The sequence below is a fragment of the Nycticebus coucang genome, chromosome 5 (assembly GCF_027406575.1).
Source record: "Nycticebus coucang isolate mNycCou1 chromosome 5, mNycCou1.pri, whole genome shotgun sequence".
Taxonomy (NCBI): Eukaryota; Metazoa; Chordata; class Mammalia; order Primates; family Lorisidae; genus Nycticebus; species Nycticebus coucang.
This window is the reverse complement of record NC_069784.1, coordinates 130,014,984-130,028,502: the sequence shown is the minus strand read 5'-3', so window position 1 is coordinate 130,028,502 and position 13,519 is coordinate 130,014,984. Positions and strand designations below refer to the sequence as shown.

General features: G+C 35.6%; 1 protein-coding gene across 8 annotated transcripts in view; it reads right to left on the bottom strand.

Moving 5' to 3' along the window:
• Window positions 1-13,519, bottom strand: part of SCAF8 (SR-related CTD associated factor 8) — a 213,820-nt gene that overhangs the window by 146,687 nt on the left and 53,614 nt on the right. For 7 of the 8 annotated variants that reach the window (XR_008380302.1, XM_053592951.1, XM_053592953.1 and 4 more), the window contains 7 exons: window positions 10,823-10,999; window positions 9,606-9,685; window positions 7,599-7,716; window positions 6,076-6,207; window positions 5,709-5,821; window positions 3,508-3,701; window positions 594-694 (listed from right to left, as the gene is read on the bottom strand). Coding sequence is in view for 7 of the 8 variants with exons in the window: in XM_053592951.1 (XP_053448926.1) it covers window positions 594-694; window positions 3,508-3,701; window positions 5,709-5,821; window positions 6,076-6,207; window positions 7,599-7,716; window positions 9,606-9,685; window positions 10,823-10,999 (915 nt within the window). In the remaining variant the exon portion in view is untranslated. The remainder of the gene's footprint in view (window positions 1-593; window positions 695-3,507; window positions 3,702-5,708; window positions 5,822-6,075; window positions 6,208-7,598; window positions 7,717-9,605; window positions 9,686-10,822; window positions 11,000-13,519) is intronic. The other variant, XM_053592948.1, reaches the window with a different exon arrangement.

Sequence of the window (13,519 nt, the reverse complement as noted above, 5' to 3'; positions counted from 1 at the left end):
ATAGGCCTCAGGAAGAATAGAATACATATTCAAAGAGGGAGATTCGATGGCAAAAAAACAGGGAAAGAACCACGATGAAGAGCAAGATTATGCTGAAATTACCAGCAAATCCCTCTCCACACTTGCCTGAACAGTTGCTTTGTTTTATAAGAAAAGAGAGTGCAAAAGAGAGAAAAGAAAAAATAGGCAAAAAAGGCTGGAATCCCGAGTCCAGTTGTGCGTCCCTCACTGTGTATGTTCTCATGTGCAGGTGACTTAAGTCTGGGGGACTCTATTTCCTTATATACATTTTTTTTAAAGGAATTAACTGATCACACACAGGGTCTCTGCTAACTCAAGACATCTGATGTTTTTAGGAATCAAGTGCTACAATCCTATAAAACCTTCTAGAATATTCTGTTACAGTTCCAATTAAAAGGACAAAGTAATTAAGGAGAGAAACAACACAAAAATAAACATAGAAACAATCAAAGTAATTATACAATCTTTGAATAGGCAGATATTACTGGGCTAATTAAGAATAAAAGTGATTATTTTTGTATGAGTGAAATTCCCTTTTTTAAAACTTTAAATTATTTAGAAGAAAAACTTACATTAATGGATTCAATCTGCCCAAATTCTTCAAACAGATTGGTTAAATCCTGCTGTGTTGCCTTCTTGTCCACCTGACCAACCCACAGAGTAGTACTACACACTGCCAAGACATAACAGACAGATGACCTAAATCATAAGACATGGTTATTTCTTTCAAAAATAGCTGAGCAGAAAGCTATAATACCAGTAACAGATTAAATTTAAGATAGTATTTTAAGACTACTTTTTAATGGGCATTTGTATCTGTTATGTTTAAAATCAACTAAAATCCTAGGTATTCACATCTCTGCCAAGTAAAGCACTGGCATGTCACCTGCTTTCAAACGTGGCTGCACATGGACCATCTGTGGATGCCAGGGTCTCAGCCTTAGAGATGATGAGCAGTAAGTAGCATGAAAGACTAGGAACGGGGGGCTGTAAAACTCCCTAGGTAATTCTAACAGTTTCTAACTGTGTTTTCTAACACTTCTCATTGCTATCTATGCAACTTTTAAGGTGTCTTTCTGTGCTGTAATGATTAAGTGAGCAATAGCATTATGTCTAAAAAAAAAATATGATACATATCTTAATTTAAAAATACCTCATTACTTGGCCAGGCACAGTGGCACACGCCTGTAATACTAGCACTCTGGGAGGCCAAGGTGGGTGGATTGCCTGAGCTCAGGAGTTTAAGACCAGCCTGAGCAAGAGTGAGCCCCAATAATCTAAAAATAGCTGGGCGTTGTGGTGGGCACCTGTAGTCCCAGCTACATGGGAGGCTGAGGCAAAAGAATCCCGTAAGTCCAAGACTCTGAGGTTGCTGTGAGCTATGACACCAGGGCACTCTATCAAGGGCGACAAAGTTGAGACTGTGTCTCAAAAGAAAAACCTTCATTACTAACAAATGCTAACACAAAGTGAGTACACACTGTTGGAAACATGGCACCAATAGACTTACTCAATGCAGGGTGGCCACAAAACTTTAATTTGCGTTAAAAAAAAAGGCAGTATCTGTAGAATGTAAATAAAGGAAAGTCAATAAAATGACATATGTCTAGGTTTGCTTGTGTGCTTTTGGAATTTTCTTTTTTAACTCTTGAAAATAGTTTTCTTTTTTAACTCATGTAGGTTTTACTCATGAAAGTAAGACAAAAAATCAAGTCCATGGTCAATAACAACCTAACAACATGCCAAGTTAGGTGAAGAACCAAAGGAAAGTGATTCCACATAAAAGCCCTACCCTAATATTGGTGACCAAACTGGAGATTCGGAACGTCCTAATGATAATCATGTGAGAAGGCACAGCAGAAATTCTGCGATCAGATGTTTAACATTATTTACTGGCTAGCACTAAAATGTTTAGATTTAGTAGTCTCACACTTGAAGGCACAAACAAATTTCCAGAGCCAGAAACTATCAATTTTATTAAATTAACAATGGCTCTCATAACCAGGTAGGGTTCAAGCAGGACAGGCAAAATCCACGCAAATTGCCAAAACCTAGAAGAGGGCTGTCTGGTGCCTTTTGTCATAGACCTGGGTTATAGACACTTTAACACTATAGATTACAATTATTTAGTTGAGGTTGTAGTGAGCTACAGAGCTATCTCTCTGGCAGAAATAGTTTATTTGGAGACCTTCAGAAATTAGATAATGTGATCAATGTTAAAGCTCCAAAGAAGGAATAACAATTTGTTCTGTTTTATGTCTTTGTCCATCTGTAACCTGAGTTCACCTTAGAAGTCATAACCCACTAAGATTCCCCTAGGCAGAATCTGACACTAATAACAATTTACTTTGCTGTACTTAACATTCCTACCAAGTGAGCCCTCCTCCAGCCTACTCTTAAAACAAACCTCACCATTACCAAATTTGTTCTAATCATGCATAATAGATTAACTTGTAAAGGTGAAAAGAGTTTGTAAAATAGGAATTTCTCCCACTAGTTTATAATTTGATTTAAAAATTATACCAAAGTATATGCTCTATGCATTAATTACTCCTAAAAACCTGATAGTCACCATTGGTTAGGGCACTATGGCTAGACATCACCGTGTCCACGTTACAGGTCAGTCTGCCTTATATGTACCAATAGTCAAGCTATACTTCCTTTTTCTTTTAAGACAAGAATCTTGCCCTATGATCCAGGCTGAAGTGAAGTGTGGCACTGTAGCTCACCACAACCTCAAACTCCAGGGCTTCAGTGATCCTCCTGGCTCTTCCTCCCCAGAAGCTAAGACTATATGGTGTGTGCCACCATGCCCCACTAATTTTTTAGTTTGTTTAGTAGAGATGGAGTCTCACTATGTTACATAGGTTAGTTTTGAACTCCTGGCCTCAATTGATCTTCCCTCCTCAGCCTCAAAAAGTAGGAATACTGGCATGAGCCACCATGCCCAGCGAAGACATATTTTCCAACTTGCATTAAAAGAAGAAAAATAAAATCAACTCTGAATGACCTTATCTGAGTAGAATCTATTCTTTCTTTTCTTCCTCAGTACTTTATATAAATTAAGGACCAAAAAATAAATGAATAAAATAAAAAAAGGCTCGGCGCCTGTTGCTCTGTAGTTAGGGCACCAGCCACATACACTGGGGTTGGCGGGTTCAAACCTGGCCCACACCTGCTAAAAAACAACAACTATAACAAAAAAATAACCGGGTGTTGTGGCAAGTGACTGTAGTTCCAGCTACTTGCAAAGCTGAAGCAAGAGAACTACTTTAGACCAAGAGTTTGAGGTTGCTGTGAGCTGTGTCAGCACAGCACTCTACCGAGGGGTGACATAATAAAACTCTGTCTCAAAAAAGTAAGGACAAAATTACTCATTTATCAAACTACCTTCCAACTTCTTCATCTGAAAATAAGACTTGGCTGAAAGCCTTTGTAACAGATAATTATATTTAAACCTAAACTTTGTAAGAACATGTTACTTACCACTTAATGTTTTAGATCTAATTGGAGGTAATCCTTTTTTCTGTCGTTCTTTCTCCCGTTCTCTTGCTCTCCTTTCACTCGAGTATGAGCGTGATGATTTCCTCTTTCTTTCCCTGGAGCGGGAGCGCGATCGCTTTCTGTGTTTGCGCTTTCGAGAACCTGACCGTGATCTAGATCTTCGTTTTCTTGGTGATCTACAAAAAAAGTTTTAGTTTTATTCTAACATCAATGTTATCTTTGTATCAACTTTGTCACTTCTAAGTGAGGAGGGAGAAAAACCAAAGATTGCCTTATATTCAGCTACCTCTTAAGATTGTACCTCTTATAGTAACTGACATTTCTGTACTGCTTAGATCTACAGAAGTATTTGTTTACAGTGATTCTGAGTTTGAGTGGCTATTCACAAGAAGAAGGGAAGAATGAGACAAAAGAAAGGACTTTATTTTCTATTTTAAGTGACAAAGATGTTGTATTTTTCCAGAGCTTCAGGCTACTACATAATTCTAGTGAGTAGTTTTCAAGTTCTAAAATTTTATAGTGTACAAACTTTACAATAGAAGGGAATACTGAAAGGTTTTCTTTTTTTTTTCCCATCAAACATATGCCACTGACCTTTCCTCAAAATGCTTAATAAGGTTACTAAGACAAATAACGAAGCTTTCAGTATTATAATGGTTTCAGTACAATAATTCATTGACATGCAGATAGGTTCAGAGTAAGTTGAAAGATTCTCATTTGCAGAGCTAAGTATAAAGAATTTCGTTAATTGGGCGGCGCCTGTGGCTCAAGTTGGTAAGGCGCCGGCCCCATATACAGAGGGTGGCGGGTTTAAACCCGGCCCGGGCTGAACTGCAACCAAAAAATAGCCGGGCGTTGTGGCGGGCGCCTGTAGTCCCAGCTACTTGGGAGGCTGAGGCAAGAGGATCGCTTCAGCCCAGGAGTTGGAGGTTGCTGTGAGCTGTGTGATGCCACAGCACTCTACCGAGGGCCATAAAGTGAGACTCTGTCTCTACAAAAAAAAAAAAGAACTTCGTTAACAAGAAGGCTTGGTGCCCACAGCACAGTGGTTATAGCGCCAGCCACATGCCCCGAAGGTGGCAGGTTCAAACCCAGCCCACACCAGCTAAAACAACAATAAAAAAAAAATAGCCAGGTGTTGTGGCGGGCGCCTGTAGTCCCAGCTACTTGGGAGGCTGAGGCCAAAGAATGGCTTATGTCCAAGAGTTTGAGGTTGCTGTGAGCAGTAATGGCAAGGCACTCTACCCAGGGCAATAGCTTGAGGACTCTGTCTCAAAAAAAAACAACAACAATTAAAAAAAAAAAAGAAAGAAAAAAAAACAAGAATAAGAAATGACTGAAAACGTCATCAAGGATAATGCCTTTCTTCCAGCATTCACTAATCAGATTTCCAGGTGCACTCATGCGTAAAAAATAAGGTATAAATATGTTAAAGACTGATGACTTTAAGTTTGCAAAGAAAACCATTTTTAAGGCATGTTTTATAAGGATGTGGCATTATAGCTAATGTTTATAAAAATAACTTTTGTAGTTTTGTTTTTATGACCCTTATTAAGAAATGAAATGGAGGGCAGTACCTGTGGCTCAGTAAGTAGGGCCCCAGCCCATATACTGAGGGTGGCAGGTTCAAACCCAGTCCCGGACAAACAACAACAAAAAACAGCCGGGCGTTGTGGCAGGCGCCTGTAGTCCCAGCTACTCGGGAGGCTAAGGCAAGAGAATCGCCTAAGCCTAAGAACTGGAGGTTGCCGTGACACCACAGCACTGTACCGAGGGCGATAGAGTAAGACTCTATCTCTTAAAAAAAAAAAAAAAAAAAAAAAAAGAAAGAAAAAAGAAGAAATGACGTGGAATCCATTTAACTGTTTTAACTGTTGTTAAACTGATTTAACTGTTGTTCAGAGGCAATAATGTACTAAACCTGGCAGCATCATAAAATTATCTAAAATCATATTCTCATAGGTACCACTCTCATGTAAACTATTCAAATAAATGGCCACAGATACAATTAAAAACAGAATAGAAGTTATCTTCTGTTTTTTGAAATGCTGCATTAGTTTTTTTCTCAGAGACTGTAAAAAAAGATATTTAAAAAAATATATTTCCTTTAATCTTGATGCAATGAAATAAAGCCAATATTTCAGATGTTCACATGTAGCTATTGTTAAATATTATTGTAGAACCTTGAACGAGATCGTGAATGGGTTCTTGATCTTGAGCGAACGGCCGCTTTCTTAGTTTCCTGCTCAAACATCTCCTCTTCTACTCCTTCTTGCCCTTCATCTATATCCATATCCTTGAAAGTCACAAGAATGGAAAACAAACAAAAAGGCTGGTTGAGATTCATTTATATGTTGACAATTCTGCCTTTAAAAACAGGCATTTATTTACAATAGTAGTGTTAATGGCCTAGTTTAAGTAAAAACAGTATAGTTAAGTTAAAATAGTATAGGGAAAAATACATTCAGGACATTGCCACTATTTAATATCTTACAATCTAACTAATTTTAAATTATTTTTATGACCCATAAAAAAGCAGTTACTTTTTACCTGTTGTTGAATATCTATGGTATCATCCAAATTAACTTCAGGTTCAAGAAAATGCTGTTGACTGCTCCCTTGAGATGGTGAAGCTGAATGCTCTGACCCAAATGTTCCTTCTTGACTATCCTGAGGAGTGGCCTATTGACAACATTACAAGCACACAACATGGGGAGATAATTTTATTATTAATGAAAATTTAAACACAGCAAGCATCACAATTACACACTTAAAAAAGAACCCAGTACATAAAGAAAGTCCATGTTAAACTACTTACAATCAAATCTGAAGTTGTATTTTCATATATATCAAACCTTTACCTAAAAGCAGGAAACAGCTCCATAAAAGGTGGAGACTATAATATTATGATAATATCATAAAGTAGGTCTTTAAGGAAATTTTTAATTGTGGAAAATATAAGCTATAGAGGGTTAATAAACAGATAATATCATGAATGACATATAATGGTACTAAGTTAAAAGAATTTATCATTTCAGTGACAATCAGCACTAATAAAGATGCTACAAAAGTCCAACAAAGTATTCTATATCAAAAAAATTATAGTCACATATTACATGTGTAAAGGCAAAACAAAGTTCAAATGTCAGTGTTAAAATGATTGATCTAGTCATTCTCAACTTGGGCCTCTCTCAATTTCCTTCAAGAAGAATTCACAAAATAATAACAGGAAATAATTTAAGATATGTAAAACATTTCAAAAATCCTAATAAAATTTAGGCAATGAAGCCTAATTATAGTGACATTTAAAATTTAAACATCTCCTCCCAAAACAGTCATAGTAACTTGATATAATTACAATGCTTACTTGATACTAACCAGTTTAGCAAACCTGATTAGCAACTTTATATACAATTGACCCTCAGTATACGTGAGGTACTGCTTCCAGGACACCAGCAAGGACACCAAAAATCCAGATGTTCAAGTACCCTACGTAAATGGCGTGGTATGTGCATATAATCTATGCACATCCTCCCATATACCGTATCAGTGGTCCCTAACTATTTCTGGCACCAGGGACAGGTATCATGGAAGACAGTTTTTCCATGGACAATGCTGGGGAATGATTCAAACACGTAACTTCTCTACTTCAGATCAGGCATTTGATTCTCGAGAGCAGGCAACCTAGATCCCTGACATGCACAGTTAACAGTAGAATTCGCACTCCTATGAGAATCTAATGCTGCCCTTCATCTGACAGAGGCAAGGCTCAGGGTGTGATAGGAGCAATGGGGAGCAGCTGTAAAAGCAGATAAAGCTTGCTCACCCACTGCTCACTTCTTGATGTGGGACCCAGTTTCTAACAGGCCACAGACAAGTACCATCCACAGCCTGGGAGTTGGGGAATCACACATCTATACTTTAGATAGAAATGAAGTGGTGGGTAAAAGCTAAATAGATAAGAAAATACTCATCTGTTAAGACCAAAGAAAAAAATTAAGCACTCCACACAAACACCATTTACAGACTATAGACAGCAATGACTCTAACGACCACAAGATGGGGTTAAAAACCTTTTGTGGCTGCTGCTGTTCCAAGAGTTGCTGTCTGAGGTGTTCAAGGTTTTGCTGTTGTAGCTGTTCTGCTATCTGATGAAAAATAGAATTGTTCACAGACTCTGAAACATGAGAACTGAAAGGAAAAACAGGTAGAAATATATTTTAAAATTTACTAAAGATAGGAAAATAAATTTTAGTATTCAAAGCAAATAAAAATTACCAAATTAATAAAACATACTCTACTACAAGGTTTGGTTTTGAAACTGTAAGGCCAAAAGTGAACTATTCAGAACATTAATACATTATTCTTCAACAGTATTTCAATAGATGGGTAACAAGTTAGAGATGCTCTGTTAAAGAGCTAATATTACTGTCTCATGGTATTAAGTAAATATAAATTTGTGCTTTTCATTAGTGCATTTTAAGAATATCTCAATAAAACACATAAAAAGTTTAAAGTATTTAAAAACATTGCCACTTTAACTCCTTCCCCAACTGCACAGTGAGAAAAATGATCCATCACTCTACCATTGTAAATGAGCATAAACTTTATAAAATTAATATGCTTCCTTTAGAAAAGCACATACATTATTAGGTATATTAACAGAAATAGACAGTATTTAGATTAAGAGGAAATAATTTAACTATACTCTGGGAAATTCACCGCTGGAATTCTGGCTGCCACAAGGTCAAACATGAACAAAAGAGGGCATCCCAAAATGGGCAAGCAGGTTGGGAAGAAGTCTTGAAACAGTTGGAAAAAAGTGCACCTCATCTGGAGCAAATAAACCTAAGGGGAAGAGTGACACATACACTGAAAAGCTATGTCTCAAAAGATAATGGAATAAATTTGTTTCCTGGCTTCAGAAAGCAAAACTTGGATCAATGTGTAGAAAATAAAAAAAAAAAAGAATTTAATTCAACAGAACAACACATAGTATTATTTACCTTCCCATCACAGAAGGTGTTAAAACAGATAAATAACCCTATTGGGACCGTTAAAAGAGATTCTTACATTGTTTAGGAAACTGAGCTACGTGATCTTATATGCTTTTTCCAACTTTATAAACCATAATCGAAACTATTAATATTCGTTTTTAATTTTGTCAGAGAATCATCTTACAAAATGATATACTTGTATTTAACATATTCTATCATTGTTTTTATATATTACCCCCCAAAATACAAAGTTAGCACTGTTTGAAACAAAAGTACACGGGACTTTCATCATTCATACTCCCATCTTCCAGACCTCTCACCCCGCAATATCCTCCTCCTACTGGTCCTTCCACATACCTTCACAGAACCTAAAGCTTTTAAACAGCAGGGGTCCTCAAACTTTTTAAACAGGGGGCCAGTTCACTGTCCCTCAGACTGTTGGAGGGCTGGACTATAGTTTAAAAAAAAAAAAACTATGAACAAATTCCTATGCACACTGCACTTATCTTATTTTGAAGAAAAAAAAAAAAATGGGAACAAATACAATCACACCGCCTCACATGGCCCACGGGCTGTAGTTTGAGGACCCCTGCTTCTACAGAATTATTTAGGGGGAGGGGAAAAATCACTATTTAAATAAAAACATACAATCTATTTCTTTAAAAACAAAATCTCTGTAACTCTGATCCTTACTTCTAGTTAGGATAGAATGTCCCCAGAATTCGTAAACTTCCTAGAAGTGGGCTTTATCACTAAAAGTAAATTTCATTCCCAAAACCAAAAATATGCTTACAACTGAATTAAATAAGTTAAAAATCTAATAGAGATACAGATTCACCATTATTTATTAATTTTCCTATAGGGAACTTTATATAACCCAACTGTTTACAAAGATCTGAGAAGAGTGCAAATAATACAGGGAGGCAACAAGACAGCTCTACCACCTTGCTGTCATGTTAGAGTGCAATGGTTTGAATAACCCCAACTTATCCAAAGTAGGTCAGATGGCAATATTTTTCCCAACATTTACAAAAACAACCCCCCCAAACCCACTATGGTTGTAAAGAAAAACATAATTCTTACAGTTGAGAAGTTGGAATTTCCTTTTTAGCTTCTTCACTATGCTCAGAATCTTCCCCAAAATCAAACCTATCCATCAACTTCTGGGGTAAGGATAAAGAGAGAGACAAATCAGAAGTTTATCAGAAACTTATAATCACAAATATAAGTTACAAATGTTACTTTAATGTCAGTAATATCACATTAATTTGTCCCTTACCACTTAGTATATAAATGTTTTATATTATATTATTATAGAGTAAAAAATTTTATTTGAATGGATTTCTTTAACACACTTTGAAATACATTACCATAAGTAGCAAAACAAATTGTGATATATATATATAGGCAGGATAAACATTAATACTCTAATTCTACAGAAGAAAAGACTAAGGATTAAAATAATTATTTTGCCCATGGTAATACAATTTGATAAAACATCTAAAATCATAATCAATGGATCTATTTCTAGTATGGTTCTCATTTTGGAATAACTCCATTACTCTTCTGAATTTAAACGTTTTTTTTTTTTGGTCTATTTAAAGGTTTTTTATGTGGTCTAGCTATTTAGAGTTTAGACTAAATTAGACATGGAATCTACTGGCCAAAAAAGTCAAAGAAAGATTCAATAAAATAAATTAAAAAAAAAAATGTAATAAATCATTATTTATTTTCCTATAAAAATAATAGAAATGTAAAAATATAGTTATCACTGCCAGTGATATTTCCATAATTAACAAGCATACTTAGGATATCATGTAATAAATTATACATGAAAGATTTTAAGCTTTAAAAACATTATCTTTTATAATTAGATCTCACATATAATAGCATACTGACAAGCTGAGGTGAAGCTTTCCTTTGAACTTTCACGTATCAAACAATTTTAACTTTTAGCAAGATAAAATTATAGAATACAGAACATCACAAAAAATAAAACTATGGCATCCGTAAAAAAAATTAGACAAGTTCAGAAAATAATCACTTGCCTCAATGGAGACAGATTTTACTGACCAGTTATCTTCAGGCAAAAGAAAGAATCTTAAATGTTTTAAGAGCCATTTTTAAATTATTTGATTTCTTCCAGAAGTTTGAACATTTTATAAAATTTACAATGTTTTCCACAGTACAATGGATATTAAAATGATCTATGATAAATTGTATTTATACAATTAGAATACACATGAAAGTACGTGACATTTAATAATCCAAATAGAACAAATTTAATGTTTAATTTCTACCTTGTTAAAAGAGACTCCTTGGTCTAAGGGAGTCAGAGTGTTGGCTGCAGCAGCTGCAGCTGTGAGCTGTGCTGTAAGAGCCTGCAACTGAACAACAAGGCCAGCATCCAGTGCCTGCAGAATGGAAGGCTGGGGCTTCTGCTGTTGTATCTGCAAAGTTTGTATTAACTGCTGAAGCTGGAAAAGAAAAATATTATTACAAACAGGTGTTGGGTTTTATCTGTAAGAGTGCCCATGTAAACGTTTACTCAATAAAATTAATCATTCTACACATCTTTGGTAATCAAAAAAAAAAACATGCTAACTTAAAATGTAAGTTCATTTTATTTTTAAGCTTTTTTTGTGAACCATATATAACACAGTCCTTAATAAGTGTCTTACTTTTGGAAAGTTGGCAAACGTTAAACAAAATAAAATTATCATATGACAAAGCAGATAAAGAATCAATTTTTCTCACTAAACTTCTTGTCTCTATTCAATTAACTCCATAAAGAAACAGCACTGAAAACAGTAGCATCTTTTGCTATCAAATTTACCATCTCAGGGGACATTTCCGCAAATGTGAAGAACAATTAAGAAATGTGTTCCTTAGAGTGTGATACTAAGGAATTGAGCTATACATGACGAACTATGTCACCTAGAGTTGAAAACAACCTCAGTTCCCACTATGCATCCACCCCTCTTAAAAAAAAAAAAGATAAAAACCGTGAGATCTTTCAGAGATTCCAAAAACCCTACCTACATTCCGGATGTAATTGATAATAATCAAGTCCTAATTCTAAATTAAATCCCAAAATTAACAGTTTAAAAGAAAAAACTAGAAAGAGCCAAGCTGTTGATAACCAAAAGGTCTATTTAGTTCAACTTCCAGCAGAAGGCACAAATACCATGAAAGATGATTGTAAATAAAATAGAATAATTAACTATCAACTGGTTTCTATAAAACTACCCATATGACAGCAAAGAAAATATAAAAATATATGATGGCTAAGTTATTGCACTCAGGAAACTCCAGAACAACTAAGATTAACAAACAAATACAAGACAACATGACTCCTCTAAATCACTACGAAAAAGCGAGGACAAAGAGGGAGAGAAGGAAATACCGCATTTCTCCTTTAAATATTTTTTTTTTTTTTAATTGTTGGGGATTCATTGAGGGTACAATAAGCCAGGTCTCTCCTTTAAATATTTTAACTGCTCCTTGTGACACTTCCATTCAGTTTCCCCACTGTCTCAAAAATGTACAGACTACATTTAATCTAAGACTTTTTGGGTTTACAATGATCTCATGTTTTCAGAGAGTATTCAACCTTACTGTTGTTTTTCAGTCATTATTTCCCTTCCAAAATCATTTTTACCAAAAAAAAAAAAAAAAAAAGACATTCCCTATCTCTAGACTTCTCTCTTCTCCAATTCATGTAAAGTACAGTTCAGATCATGACTTCAACATAAAAATCCCTGGCAATTTTCCATTACTCAGTAAATAAATCCTTTATTTTTCAACCCAACATTTAGGGCATTCACAACCCAGGTCTCATTTAAGTCTCATTCCAACTTTGTTATTAACAACTTACATAGATTATCTTTTCCTCCAAATAATTCTAAAAAATCTTTTGTTTATCCAACACTGTTAGGCTTCTGTATTATTATTCATTCATTCCACAAAAATATATGTTGACTATATAGTACCTACTGAAAACCTACAAACTAGAAAATACAGCAGTAAAGAAAACAGACAAAAATCCTTGCCCTAGTACAACATATATTCTAACAGGGAGAAAAAAAAATAAGTAAATTATATTACATAATAGAAGATAGGTAATAAGTGGTAAGGAATGAAATAAGGTAGATGAGAAAGAAAGGAAGTATAGAGAATATACCCTATCGAGTATATTTGATAGATGGAGTATACAATTTTAAGCAACAGTCACCGAAGACCTTACTAAGGTGTTAAACAAAAACTTACAGGGGGTTGAAATCATGTGAATATGATAGTGGGTGTTCTTTTTTTACAATGTCATCAATTCTGTTCTTTGTCTCCATTCATACTTTTTTTTTTTTTACATACGCATGTGTTTACCAGGTTTCCACTTTTTGTCTTCACAAAATTAAAAAGGCTTAAAATTTAATAACAATAACAATGTTTTAAGATAAGGACTAAAAACAAAAACCTCGTAAAGAACGAACAAAGATAAATACATTCAGAAAAGAAATCAGATGATTGCTGCATTGAAATATTAAGCAATAATAATAGTAATAATGCAAAGAAAGTGACATTTGGGCGGCGCCTGTGGCTCAAGGAGTAGGGCGCCGGTCCCATACGCTGGAGGTGGCGGGTTCAAACCCAGCCCCGGCCAAAAACCACAAAAAAAAAAAAAAGAAAGTGACATTCACGGGTTTTTGTTTTGTTTTTTTTTGTAGAGACAGAGTCTTACTTTATGGCCCTCGGTAGAGTGCCATCGCCTCACACAGCTCACAGCAACCTCAACTCCTGGGCTTAAGCGATTCTCTTGCCTCAGCCTCCGGAGCAGCTGGGACTACAGGCACCCGCCACAACGCCCGGCTATTTCTTGGTTGCAGTTTGGCTGGGGCCGGGTTTGAACCCACCACCCTTGGTATATGGGGCCAGCGCCTTACCAACCGAGCCACAGGTGCCGCCCCACACAGTGGGTTTTTAATATAGAAAACATCAAG